This window comes from Rhea americana, unplaced genomic scaffold (genome assembly GCF_003343005.1).
Source record: "Rhea americana isolate MKP2758 unplaced genomic scaffold, rheAme1 scaffold_121, whole genome shotgun sequence".
NCBI classification, from domain to species: Eukaryota; Metazoa; Chordata; class Aves; order Rheiformes; family Rheidae; genus Rhea; species Rhea americana.
In genome coordinates, this window is record NW_028185273.1 from 852895 (window position 1) to 867749 (window position 14855).

General features: G+C 35.8%; 1 protein-coding gene across 7 annotated transcripts in view; it reads right to left on the reverse strand.

Annotated features, from left to right (window-relative positions):
• The window catches only part of EYA1 (EYA transcriptional coactivator and phosphatase 1), a 153920-nt gene that overhangs the window by 41702 nt on the left and 97363 nt on the right, over positions 1-14855 (reverse strand). For all 7 annotated transcript variants that reach the window (XM_085325011.1, XM_085325041.1, XM_085325030.1 and 4 more), the window contains exons 9-11: positions 14366-14552; positions 2446-2588; positions 1219-1302 (exon numbers count right to left, since the gene is read on the reverse strand). In XM_085325011.1, coding sequence (XP_085181137.1) covers positions 1219-1302; positions 2446-2588; positions 14366-14552 — 414 coding nt within the window. The remainder of the gene's footprint in view (positions 1-1218; positions 1303-2445; positions 2589-14365; positions 14553-14855) is intronic.

The window sequence follows — 14855 nt, forward strand, 5'->3', positions numbered from 1 at the left end:
ATTGAGCAAAAACAGAAGTATTGAGTCACCTGCTGCACAAGTGGAGGTGGCTGGGCTACTGCTACCCCTCAAGTACAGAGCCTCGACAGAGGTGGGACTGCAAGCAYGAGCCATGCACCTCCTGGCAACGCACATATTTTTATCTCCACGTGGATGAATAGCAGCTACTGTCCTCAGCCTCATGTATCCAGCAAAAAGGGTGTCTATGTTCAGGCCCCTATTAATGAAAACACTATCGAGAACTAGTAACAAATGAAAAAAATATGCTGGCATAAGTTCTTCTCGACATGGACTAATTGCAYGTTTCGAGCACTGCTCTGCTGCCCAAAAGCCAGTGCTGAGTTTCTGCTGGCATTGAGTTCTTAGTGAGGACTAGCACTTTCCTCCTCATGCTGACCTGAACTGAACTGAAATATTAGGTTTTTGGGTGATCTGCAAAAGTTCTTCTTGGAAGGGGTTTGTCATATATTAAAAAAAAAATCTAGCTTATACATCATGTGATGTGAATTTTGAAATGGCAGAACACAAATCTTGGTGCAAGCTGAGACATCAGCTTTCAAAAATACTACCCCCAAAAAGCAAGATTTTTTATGACTGGCACTCCAGTCATGAACTGTTTTTATTCATCTAAAATTGTGTTTCTCTTCCAAGAATTACCTAGAAAACTACAATTTACAGACATTTCTGTAAGTTCAGTTATGATTTAAAGCTTGTGCATAACAGAAAGATTCAACACATATGCAGGGTTTTAAAATCATCAATCAATAGGGAGATTTTAAAAAAAAAAAGATGAGAAAAAATGTTGGACTAATTTGTCTGTGYCCAGAAGTATTTTGTCTTTTTAATACACAGTATTCCAGTACTGATCACTAGAATTAAAATGTTATTTTAGGGTTTAGCTCACTCCTTAAAGTTCTTAATTTGAGAGGAGCCCAGACTTTGCAGATTTTGGTGATATCAACAGGTTTCTCAGGCACTCCGCACCTACCTACAAACCTCAAGTGGTCAAAGTATTATTCCCAATACTATTTAAGTATTTATTACAAATAGCAGCTGAATAAATGCAAAAATTTGAAATGTGAAACAGCTTAACTCTTTGATCATCTTATATCTTGAAATACCAATACTAGTATGTCCCTGGAAAACTAACTAATGTTTTAGTCTTCCCATAAATCAGTAAATATTACTGCAAATTAACCTCAGTTTCTTGACACTTACCCTTCCGTATCTGTTAGCATAGGACCCTGTAAGCAAGGAATGGAAAATGATGATTGTCTCATCCAAATCCCAAATGAATACTCTCTGTAAAAAGAGAACCAAATCAATGTGTTCCTCTGTGAACTGATACTTAAAATGGAAAGTTTAGACTTGAATCAGTAAGCGCACAAATAAGAAAATTGTATTGAAATGGTTATATATTAAAACCGTAGTTTCCTTGCCATTTATTTTCAGAACTAACAAGTTTTTTTCCAGAAGAGAGTAAGTAATACAATCTGTTAGACTTTTATTATAACTGCTATGACATAAAATATTCTATTAGAATAAAACTACAGTTATTGTCAAATACACACAGCAAATGATATTGTACAATATATTATTTTAAAGCCAGAAGTGAGCTAAAAACTGAAATATATTAAGGAAAGACGTTCAAAATTAAATCTTCTGCATTTGAATTTTGTCTTTCTGCAAGACTTACAAAAGAATGTTCATGTAAATGTTCTTAAAAATGACCTCTAAAAACACAGTAAAGAAGTAAATTCCTGCTAAGCACTTAAATCCTCTTAACCTGGGCTCATTTTGAATGAGATTTAGGCACCTGAGGGATGTAAATGGTGAATTTAGATGCTGCGTATGTAAGAACTTCTGGCAATGGTAAATAATTCCTTCACTTATACCCGGCTGGAAAATATGTATGGTTTAAATTTGTCCTCTGRCCACACACAAAATGATATTTTAATAAATAATAAAGTGTTCAAATACAAGTATTTTAAATCTTGGTGGGATTCTATTTCCCATGATGACTAATGGGCTAAGCTTTTGGAAAGGAAAAGTAATGCAGTGTGGACATTCATAGCTGTGGTGTGCCATTGGAGATGTGTTCAGAACATAAAGTATGGTCCACGCAGTGGAATGTGAGCATAGCATGAGTGAACAAAAACCGCTATGGTGCTATAAGTGTCTCCTGTCCAAACTGAAACCTTTCTCTCACTTAGGAAAATCTTTCTTTTTTGTCAGAAGGAGGAAAAAATTCAATTTTTTTTTAGAGAAAGTAGGTCCTCCTCATGAAAAAGGCTGCTTAGGTGAAAAATTCAATCTTCCAGGAAAAAAGAGAAAAAAATCTGAGTTAGCTCTAATGGCTTGATTTATATATCAGACTTCTCTCCACAAAATAATGGTAAAAAGAAGCAGAGTCTGTAACAAGTGAAAGACATTTAATAAATATACCTCTAGGTCTGAATCAGGTGGTGGTGAAGGATTATTGTTTCTTCTGCCACGTCCACGTGATTTCCCATCTGAGCTACGACGYAATCTATCTGAATCCGAATCTTTAATGGGTGTTGATGGACTGTGGATTGTACTGTACTCTGCTGTAGTAAAGAAACAACATTTTTTACCTTTCAGTTTAAACTTCAAAATGTTCAGCTTGCTTGTCTTTCAGATACATTAAAAATACGATGGTCATTAAAAAATCTTAATTGAAATAATCGAATTTATAATTGCTAACTGGCAATACTAATAAATAAATTAATTCAATCAAGTACAGAGTATACGTAATCATTGAATAATTTTTCAATCAGCAAATAAAAAAATGAATCCATAACATCATCATTCCACCAAATCATAGAAAAGACCATATCTCTTCACACTCTTTTAAAACCCCAACTGAACAATTTTAAGGGATATTGATTCAGAATACTTTTTAAGCTACTTTGATTTCATCAAGTCAAGTTTTCAAAACCTTGCTTTAAGATGATCATCATAGTGACTKACAACAAAGAAAAAAGTGCAGTTGTGAATAATAAAATATACAAAGTTGAAAATTAAACCTCTGAAAAATGTTCTAAATTGCTTGGTCACAGACACTTCATTTTTAGAAGATTTTATTTTAGCTATTTGAATAGAATTCTTTCCAAATAAGGAATGAAGCAGAGTTCTTATTTTCTTAGGATAGATTCAATTAAGAAATTCACACCTCATTTTTATAATTGATGCATATTTCAAAACCATTTTTCAAAAGTCTATTCAATACTCCAAGCTAAGATACAATTGTTTATAAACAACAAAGTACACTATTATGCTTTGGCAAAATGTATTTACAAAAATATTTACTGTTGTTGAACATCTAAATAGGAACAGCGATATCCATATATAAGAACAATGCTTTTCTGAAAACGTGCCAGTCAGAAGACATTTATCTATTTTTAACACCCATAGACTCAGTAACAATGCAGCGACTGCACACTTACAAAGCAGGTATCYGTACTAAACCATCCTTCCTAACTCATTTCAGGACACGTGACATGCTCCTCAAAAAAGCAGTAACACATTTTTTGAAGCTCTCTTCAAGACTTGCTTTCCAGAGAAAAGACTTTCGTTTCCATGGCTATTATTATTATTATTATTATTATTATTTTGCGAAGGTGGTGGGCATTTTCCACACACCACATATTTGTTGATTCCATTTTTCAGTTAACATAAATCACTCTTCAGAGCTCAATAAATGCTGATATTCATAGTGATATCAATTTACCTTTTAAAGCAGTCTAGGCCATGTGAAACAAAGACTCTTCAAAAGAGACTCAACATACACCTAAAAGAATGTTTTTGAGCATGAACAACTAAAACATTCTGTGGTCTCAGTCTACACAGCTAAAGACAGAAGAGATTTAAACAAAAACCTGGAAGCCATTGTAGGCTACTGTTATTTAAACTTAAAAGACCATGTACTTTCTGATAGCATAGATAYGTAAATCTTCCATGATAATGTACATTGCAAGATATTCGTTTAGATTAATACTTGGAATGCTAATTGCTGTTTCATCTACTGTACTGAAGTGTAAATAAGAAATCTTAWTTCAACTAGGACATATTTTTGCAATGTTGTAAAATAAGCAGGCCAAAAGTTGTTCAATAGGTATATTGGCCAATCCTTTTCTAAATAAGTGCTCTAAAATTCTGACATAATGGACAATTCCTACTGACTAACTGAAATGAGAGATGCTCCTGGTTTCTGACAGTATTTTCAGGCATGTAATTTTAGATTTCAGATTTTGAAAGTTGCACAGAGATGAGATGTCTAAAATTTTTAAGTACTGAATTTGGGTTTAGTAGTAATAATACTAAATGAACCAGGGAATGGATAGCATGGAAAAAGTATAAATAAAACTTTATTACAAATTAAAACAAGTAAACCTAACAGAATGAGCATATACAGCAGAGCATGGTGAGGGCAGGCAAAAAGTCTAAGAGAGAAGCAGCTTTCCACCTTCACATTGAACTTCGTTTCAATATACTGCACTCACATTTCCCAACACTTTGCTGTAATTCTGCAGATATTTCCATCTTCCCTTTACAGGCACAAGTCATTTGTCAGACCAGGCCAGTTCCCCTCTTGACGCAACCACTCACAACCCTGCCTGGAGACCCCAGCTTGGCGGAGCACACGATGTCATTACCCCACCTTTTTGGGCTAGCTGTTCCTGTATCATTCCCAATAGAGATTTGGCTAAATTGTTCTTACAGGCGATCTATTCTGCTGTTTTAATAGCTATGCCATTAGAAAACAGCAGGCAACCTCAGCCTTCGTAGCTGCAAATTAAGTTCAGTCGATAAAAGCAGAGGAAAAGTTATTCCCATCACTGTATTTGTATGCATCGGAAGACTGTTATCCTGTACTCTTTCTTACTAGGTTAAGTGACCCCAATCTTTCCATAACAATCCTGTTTTTTTAGGCTCTGATTATTCTCTACATTCTCTGCAAACTGGACACATTGCAATCTAAAGCAAACTGTTGAGTACACCAAAGCTTTACTTCATGTGTCTTGCAGCCTACTGCTTGGTAGGGGGCATTTGCCTTTTATGCAGCATTTTCAATAAATATTCACGTAAGGCCCCCTAGATCATCTTCTGAAGTGTTGCCTAACTGCTTGTTTCTCAAAGATTAAATCCTAATTCAAGATATAAAACATGGAATTTAGCCCTTTTAGCTATAGAACTGCTGGAGCTTTCTATCTGCCAAAAGAGTAATGGAAATCTATAGAGGCACCTATCACGTTTTCCACGGAAACAAGATGGCCAAATATTGCATATGAACTGGACACACAACACTGCTATTAGCTGGAGCTTCCGAGCATACTTTGGAGAGAGTTACAGCGATCAGTCTGTTACAGATGGCAGTAACCAATGGGTGAAAATGTGATACAGTATATAAGAAACGTATTCTATATATATAAAGAGAAACTGTAGCATATATTCTTTGCATTAAATGACTGCTTGACAGTCAAGCCAGTTGTTATCAGGTCCTCATAAGGAAACCTAATCAAAGAATCGAGTATCCAATTGAGCTCTGAGCTTGGACAAGCCCAAGTCTCATCTCTGACAAATTTTGGAGCAAGAAAAACAGCGTGTGAGAGGACTTGGTGTGCCACTAATATYTGGAGTACTGAGAGTGGTCTACACGGAAAGGTAGAGTCTGGAAGGAGCTGCCAACATTCCCCATCCCACATTTGTGCAGTTCATCATTCCTGCCTAAATGTATATACCTCACACCTGCTGCTGTTCAGATCACATCTCCATTTTTTGAGTTCTCATTCTGTCTCCAAAGAACTTGCAGCCCCTCTCAGCATGGTGTCCTCTATATATTTAATAGGCAAACACATTCTGTTCCGTCATCTAAATGATTAATGAAAATGTGGTCTGGTATCGGACTCAAGACAGATGCTGAGGAATGTCACTGTAGCTGTCCTTCTACTTGGATGGTGAGCTGCTACTGGCTACTCCCCGCACATGGCTTCCTAAAGAGCTCTGCAGCTCTTTATCCCAGTTTGTTTAAAAGATTGTTAAGTGAAAAGGTATCACTGTTAGGGCAATGAAAGCCTTACTGAAGTCATGCTGTATAGCCACAGCATATGTTAGTGGTGTACCCATCGTTCTACACATGCAAGGCCTTGTTATACAAGGAAGTTAAACTTACCTCAGCTGACTTCATAGTATCAGACAGTGTAATATTGGCTAATGAAAAATGCTATGTTTCTAAAGTTTTGAATTTACTTTTATTTTGTTCCTGGGTATCACAAAAAGAGGGAAGTGCAGGAGAACACKCAACTGTCTACCAAACCATGAGTGGACAGGTGAAGAGGTGGACAGGATCAGCTCCTCATCATCTGCTCTGATATGAAAAGTACTACATCATCAAATGAAGCTAGCAGAAGCCAGGTCAAGCAAAAGAGGAGGTTTCTTGCCAAAGAATGCTGCGATCACAGTAGATGATTCAAGAGGATCATGGAGACATCCTCAGAAGAGATGTGTTCAGGATTGCTAGGGCCGTGCCTGAGTAGTGTGGTTGGTCTGTAGGACCAAACAAGTGGTGCCAATAACCACAAAGCCACATGCCTTGCATTTCTGGGAGATTCTTTCAGCCTAGGTTTACTCTGGTGGCCTCAGCACCCTCGTTAGTGGCTGAAGGAATTAGGTGCTCTTCAGGAGGACATCATCCAGATGAGGTCCTCCTGCAAGCCAGCATGCTCTGGGACACTCTGCTTAGCCAGGAGTAGGACAACATAAAAATGCCAATGTAGGCACACTCTAAACAGACAAACAACATCAGCTTAAGAAACCTCCTGTGAGGAAAATATCTGAAAGCTGTAAAAGTGCTTAGGGCAAATCTTATAAAGCTCAGACTGTCCTCTTTGCTCCCTAGAYGCCTGCTTAGGGCCAGACTGCGGCTGCCAGGTTAGGAGCCAGGTGGACCGCCGGTCTGGACCACTACAGTCATTCCTGTGTGCTACCTGTGACTTCACAAAACTGTATTAATACTGCAGCAAAAGTTATTCTTCAGCATCTGTTAATAGATACATATAATTTTAGATCTCTCTACTGTGGTACCTCTCCATGCTGTGCCATAGGCTTTCTAATACCAAATGTTAAAGCTTGCTTCAGCTTACATACTCCTCCTGTATCTTGAAGAAATCTAATAAACTCTGTCTTTACTTCTCCAGTTAGTAAGAAAAGCACTTTTAACCTAAATTCTATCAATATACATCTTCTTTCCCAAACAATACAAAAACTATACTTGTGAAAAATAAAATGTTTTCATTTTATGAACCATAKATATGAACCKTACTATAGCACRATTTCCCCCTATACTGCAAAGCACACTGTTGTTGCAACTTSCCATAAAACATCATAGGCAAATACTTGTACGTTATACATCACTGTGTGCTGTATACAATATTGTGTATGGACAATYTTCCATCATCTCATAAATTGGAATATTTTTATTACTTGTGAATAGACAACAGAAGCACGTAGATATCATTTGCTACATCACATTTTGTAATTCCTTTTTTGTTAGAGTAATTTCCCCTTCATATTTCTGTAAGAAGAGTATCTATTTTCATTTTAATTTAGGAACTAAGTAATTGTTGTATTTTGCTATTGTACATTTGCTATTGACTTCAATGTGCTGTACAGAAATAATATGAAATGATAAACTCTGGGRAAACCCAGATGTCCCGGAAATCCAAAAATCAAGTTTAGCTCATCTTTCTTGCTAACTGGTTAGCATGAGGGTAGAGTGAAGCTCTTGCTGTTGACAAAAGCATCGCAAACTTCAACAGACTTTTTCCTACTATATTAAAACAATATTTAAAAAATAGTAGATGCTTGCTACCAAAGAAATCATATTTCATCTCACGATGTAAATCACACTGATGAGATGGTCCTGGTATACTTTAGTGAAATGTCTCTGCAAATAGGTATGTACAAATGTTTTCCATTTAGATTATGCCCTAATGATTGTGGTTTTCCATAAAATTTTAAAATTCGAATAAATATCTTAAATGCTTAGTTCAGTGTTATTTCAACTTCTGTACACCAAAAAAAGTAGTTCTAATATTCCAGTCTCACGCTATTATTTTCTTACGTTTGYATAAATAAACAGAATCTCATTAGTACCTAAAACACTTCTTCCTAGACTACTCTTAAATATATAACACTATTTCAGAATTAAACAAATGCAGCAGCAGCATGAAGGCATCTGACAAATTTTTTTATTTCTCTATAAAAAGTATTATTACTATATTAGTAGTAGTAAGTAAAAGTAGCAAGTAAATATTACAAGAAATGCAATAATACCCGTTAATAGGATCAGGGAGGATGTCTTTAGGGTCATWAAAAAAAAAAAAGTTAAATCTCTGTCTGAAAAAAACTAATCTGATATTTGTGTATTGACGACTACTAGAGTACTACTGTAACTTTGACAGTAACCTTCAATATTCAGGTAAAAGAAGCTATAAGAAGTTTTRGCAAAAACTATTTATCTCACGAATTGGGTGACTTTTGATTTAAGATAATACATTCAAAATAATGACAAAATAACATATTAACTGTATATAGTATATATAAAAGTATAACAGTTTATATTAGCAATACATAACAACAACTATACTAACAGACCCTGCAGTAGTCCAGATTTTTTTTCTCTAGCTTTCAATTTTGAAGAAGAAAATGAGGATTAAGCAATCCTATAATGGACAGATAGTACTTCTCTCCACTGTAGGCCTTCCTTTCCAACTCACTATTTGTGGGTTTGGACACTTTGAAATTATTATTACTTTTGATCAGACAGAAAACAATGATGAACATCCTATTTATCTACTTTAAAAAATTATCTACGAAAAATGTTTTGAAAAATGTTTCATGTTCTTAACCTCAACATATCTTACAACAGTGAGTCAGATTATATATTATGAAATGAAATTCAAAAGAATTACAAATTGTACACTCACTGCTTTCAGTGCAAAAAACAGGAAAACATTCAAACAKTCAGCATTCAAAAGTAAAACCCAGTGCTGTAATTATGTCCTTCATTATTACATCCAATCTCATTCCTGTTTTTATAAAATTTTTATTGTGTATCCTTTCCATTCAATATACTTTGTATTTACTTATCATTTGTATTTATTTATATTTATGAAAAATGGCAAATCTATGGATAGTAATAATTACTGTAAATACAGCATACAACTGCAAAATAAWATATGYTCCCATATAGGTATTAGTCTTTCTGCTCTGTTTCACTTCACTATTTCTGATTTACTATTAYGAAATATGATAAGGAGAAAGTGTAAAAGTAACTTTCAATTCTGCAATACTAAATRTGATATAGTGTTTGAGGAAAAGGTAGTTTGGCCTATAAGGCCAAAATGGTGACCCATGGCAGAGAGCAATTTTTGTTGRGTAGAATAGTTCTTGCGGGGTTTTTAATCTGCAGTGTAAAGTATGTGAGTAATATGAACAGCAACTTCACCAATAATGTTTTAAACATACTTATTATAGAAACCAAGAAAACTGAGATTAAAATTCAAGAGCAATGCAACTCTCTTCAAGAAATTCAATTTAATAAATCATAAATACAACTTCACACAAAAGGATAAATTTGAATTTGTTGATTACATCTTTAAATGAAAAATTGCCCAAATCAAAAAAGTATTACCAGTTATGATGACATATTACAAGAGAAAATCATTACAGTTTTAGGAAAAAAATAGTMATTTTCTTCATTTACTCTTAGAAATATTATTATGGAAACTCCTCAGACTATTTTAGAACACAGGTCCAGCATAATGGACTAGGGAAAAATTCTATCTAGTCCAGGATAAATTTCAACAGTGGCCACCAGCAAGCAGCCAGGTAAGAGGACACAAACAGGACGAACACACGTAGTGCTAATTCATCCAGCATCTCCAGTGATTTTTTGTCTCAAGAACTTCCTGAATCAAAGCTAGTATTTGTGTGTGTCTAAACTATGAGTTTGTCTGTGCAATGCTTAAATCTGCCTAAACTTTTAGACTCCAGAATATCCTGCAGCAAGGAGCTGCACAGCTCAACCATACGCAGCCTGAAGAAGCTCTGCCTTTTGCTTGCTCTGAACCTCCTTTCACTAACTGTCCTCCTGTTTTAGTATTGGTAGGGAGAGTGAATTATTGCCACGAGCCAGTTTTCTTTACTTTTGTTTTTTAGTTATTATTACATGTCTTATATACTACAGCTCAAACAATGCCTCAAAATCTTCAGGCTTCTGTGGAAATCAGCAACTCCCTGCCCATACTTGGGATGATCTGTTCACGCATGGACTGAAAGCTCATYCCAGAAGGAAATTAATCTTATACTGTTATTCTAAAGCAAAATATTTTTTATTGTAAACCAAACGTTAGAATTTTACAAGTGAAAAAATTTGTTTAAAAATTCTTACTTTTGATAATAAAATTTTCTGTGAAATCCGAAGCAGAGTACAGAGATGTCATACTAAGTTTTATTATTCTATTTAATAATTTTATGATTGCTTCTATTTCTACTAGCCAAATTACAGCTTTCTGATGAGATTAACATTAAGGAAAATATCACTAAATTGCACAGCTGATTTTTGTAGAAAGGGACTACCAACCTTTGCATAATCAGAAGCCTTTGTCACGAAATCTCCAAGGGTAAAGCTATTCTCAGTGCAGAAATTTCTCTCCAAACCACAATGAAACATGCACGTTTTAACTGAGGTACAYGAAATGCCTTTTTTCAGACCCTCCAGGGGAAGAGAAAGAAGAACTACTGAGCATGGAAAAATCTCAGGTTCTTCTGCAGGCGTTTCTGCAAGTATCAGTGGACGTCCTGGAAAACCCGGACATCCCTTGCATGGGAAAAAAATGCTTATTTAACTAGGGACTGCGGGAAACCATAAATGGATTATTTTATATTTGGACAAGGAATTTAACATAAAGAAATTATCTGAGTCTTCTGAGTCTGCAAAACTCTACTAAAATATCACAAGAGCACATAATTACTTTCTTTCTTTTCACGTGTTCCTTAGCAGACTTCTCTGTTTCACTTCCTGGCCAAATTCATAGGAACCACCGAGGTCTGTGAAGTGCCTCTGGTGCCTCCATAAAGTCTGAAGGCTGTTCTGTGCTTGTCCTGGCATCGTTCAGAACCGCATAGTTTTTCTTTTTTTTTTTTTTTCATACAAAAGATGTCTAGGGATATCAACATCTAGTAAGAACAGCTGCAATTCAGCAGCTGCAGTCCATCCTAATAAAGGGGTATAACAGTCTAAACATGATAGCTCCGCACCACGCTCTGCCATCCTTCATACACAGAGTTCAAATTGCAGAAAAAGAAGGCAATAGTCATTCTAACTTGACCAGTTATACTAAGATATTCTACAGAAATCTGAATAATACATTTAATCATTGTTAAAATTTGGTTAATAAGCTCATTTGTTCTGTGGTTTTGATCTAACTATGAATTTCATACTAATGAGCCTTCCACTTGTCCCCATGCCATCAGAATTGCCTTCCTCCATTCTGTTCTGTGACTCTGCTTTTCTTCGATCAAGTCCTTGCTTTCAGCTCTCTCTTACTTCCTATACTCAATACAGTAGCACCCAAAGGAATACTAACACATGCAACCCAACAAAGCCTCACTTCAGATTACAATTTATTAATTTATAACTAGCTTTATCTGTGTGACAAAGCTAGTTACCAGACCTGAAATTATCCATATACAAAAGTAAGCAATGCCTGTATATGCTTGCAGATGCAAAAACTTTAACTCTTTTAAGATCTGGAAAGAAAGATCGTTTTAGGAAGATCTTCAACATTTCTTCTGCTTCTAAAAGACCCATCACACTTGTAGTCACAAATGGGCTTAAAAATATTATGTATTTATACACACATATATATTAAAAAAAGCTCTCTTGAGCAAGAAGAAATTTTTGAAAAATTAATTTGTCCAAGGGAAAATACCCTCTGGTTATACAACTCTGGATTTACTGACCATTTTTTGGTTCCCTTATTCCAGGGTTCAAAGTTTGCGAGGCACAGAAAGGTGCTATATTCTTCCCACCTAATTTTAACCTAGGAACATAACACTAGTGGTGTTATGTGGTGGGTGAATCAGCTTAAGCTCCTTTCATACCAGTGGAGAGACTTTGGTATCTCTGGATTAAGAATGTAGTTAAACTGAACTCTAAACATTGCTCTAGAGCTGCTCATCTCTTTCTGCTGAAGAGCCTGAATGGGTATGTTTATAACTTAGGTGCCTCATTTAGGTGCATAAAGACCAATGGGGAAACCTGGGCTTAGCCCTGCACCTTCTGCAACCATTTCCACATCAGTTAAGAGGAAGAGAAGCACAGCTTCACGCCTATGCTGCTCCTGCTAATGGAGAGTGGTCCACAGGAGGCACTCCCAGATGTGCCTCTCTCTGATAGACCAGGTAACCCATAGCCACATTAAGCCGCTTGTTCTTGGAAACTACTATAAAGAACTTTTTCCAAATTATTATATGAATAACACATGCATCTCAAGGACAGAGAAGTCAGTCCCAGTAATGTAAGACTAGATGTGCCTGTGAAAAAGGAAGGGGTAAGTGTAAGTGGTGCAGCGGTAAGGCACAAACACATGTATGAACTTCAATATACAAGAGGGAACACAAACTAGAAGAGGGTTTTGGTGCAGGACCTATCGGTGAGAAAGTCTGTCAACTGTTTCAAGTTTTTGGACCAAACAAGAAGTTTAGCAGATCTGAGGGGAAGAAAGAAAGACCTCTGAAAAATGAACTGATAAAAAAGCCCAGTGCAGGTTTGTGTTCTTCCACACAAAAACACATTCTTCTGTTTTTCACAGAGAAAGCTATTTAAGTACGAAGACACTCTTTGACTCAGCAATTAAGTTTGAACTTGGGAAAAATATTCCTCACCTCTCCACACATAATTTTACTTTTAGAAAATATCAAACAGTTTTAAAAAATACATACATACATATACATACATACATATATACACATATATTATATATAAAGATTTTGCAAAAATCAAAACCCATAAGATATAATAATTCGATCTGAGTCATCTTGATAACAGCTAAAACTTAATCAGGTTTGTTTAGAGTAAGAGGAATTTATTGCTTCCAATTGAAAAAGAAAAGCAAACAAAAACAGAAGAAAACAATCCCCTGAAACTAAAGGCAAAGTGAAAAGCAGAATAACTACAGACTCCAATATGCACTCACATATTTAAAAAGCTTCCCTTCTCAAATACACTGATGTACATATACGTGACTATGCGTGCGTGTGCACACACACACGCACACAGAGTCCGCCTTTCCTTCCCGGTTTACTTTCACCGAATGTGTCAAAAGACACAGCACTATGTGCATTTTCTTCAGGCACACACTCATGCAGAAAAAACAGACTGCTACAAAATTATATTAAAAGCTCATGTTGCACATGCACAACAAGTCCTGTAAAGTACTCAAAAAAAAAAAAAAAAAAAAAAAAAAGAGAAAAAATAAAAACAACCTCCACCAACAAAGCCCCAAACAAAACCTTCTCATAACCTTAACAAATCGGAACTGCTCTTTACCACATTACCAAGAAACACTTCTGCCCCTAGTACTTTAACAGATTTCAAGTTTCTGCCATCTACTATCTGCTGACGTGCTTGTACTGTTAATTTTTTTTTTTTTTTTTTAGTAATATGAAAACTATTTTTCACCCTTCGTTTCCAAAAAACAGCTGAAGCAGTTTGGCCTAAATGTTCAAAAAATATCTCAACTAGTAAAGGACTGCCAAATTCCAGCAAGAAAGGTAAAAGACTGGGAAAAAAATACAAGCCACTGAAAATCTTTTCTTAAAATGGAAACACTTGTGCAATCTCAGCTACCCATTACAAGCACTATTCTGTCCTTTGAAAGTCAAAAATACAAAAGTTCTCTTTCACGTGGACAGTCGGGCTATAGTCGAGTCCAGCCTTACTTGGGAAAAGCCAGAGGAATTGATCTTAATAAAGACAGGGCCGAAAAGTGTCACGTTTTGGCTCATTTTAAAGATTTTCCCATATCCTGCAAATTTTAACAAAAAGGTTTGCACATCAATACAAACAACCTGTATTGTGCACAAGCCTTAAACTTTTACTGATCTCCATTTTTCTTTAGTCTATGTTCTGTTAGACTCTGCGCAAAGACGTGCCACAGACTCAGGATTAAGCAATAATAATAAAAAATCAGCGACTAAACAAAAAAAAAATCCAATCGAAGCCCCTTTCAACTTGCAAAAACGTGCCTCGTAGGAACCGTAAAATCCACGTAATTACCTGCTGCAGGATCTGTAACTGCCTGACTGGTGACGCCAGATGGTGGTTCTTGAAGCTGGTATGTTGCATTTGTGGAGGGTGTCGTTGGGCTGGTGTTGCTGTTTGTCATGTAATGTGAAGGATACGGCGAACTATTATAATACTGTGCATATTGGCCCTGGCCAAAGCTGGGATAAGAGGGATATTCCTGCAAGACAAAAAAAGCAATTGAACAGTCTATCAAAGTTTTGCTACTTTTTAGTATAAATTCCAAAATATAACTGCAAACATATGTCAGACTTTCAGCACGTATGCTTTCTGGACTGTTTGCTATGGGACTAACGCTGTGAAGCAGTAAAACTAAATCTAAATTACACATAACTTAGCATATCTTCTCATACAAATAGCTTATCAGACACATTACTTACGATGAATAAGAACACCAATTAACTTTTTTATTGAAAGATGACAAACTGAAGAAAAAACATTTATAAGCATTCATTGAKCTTGA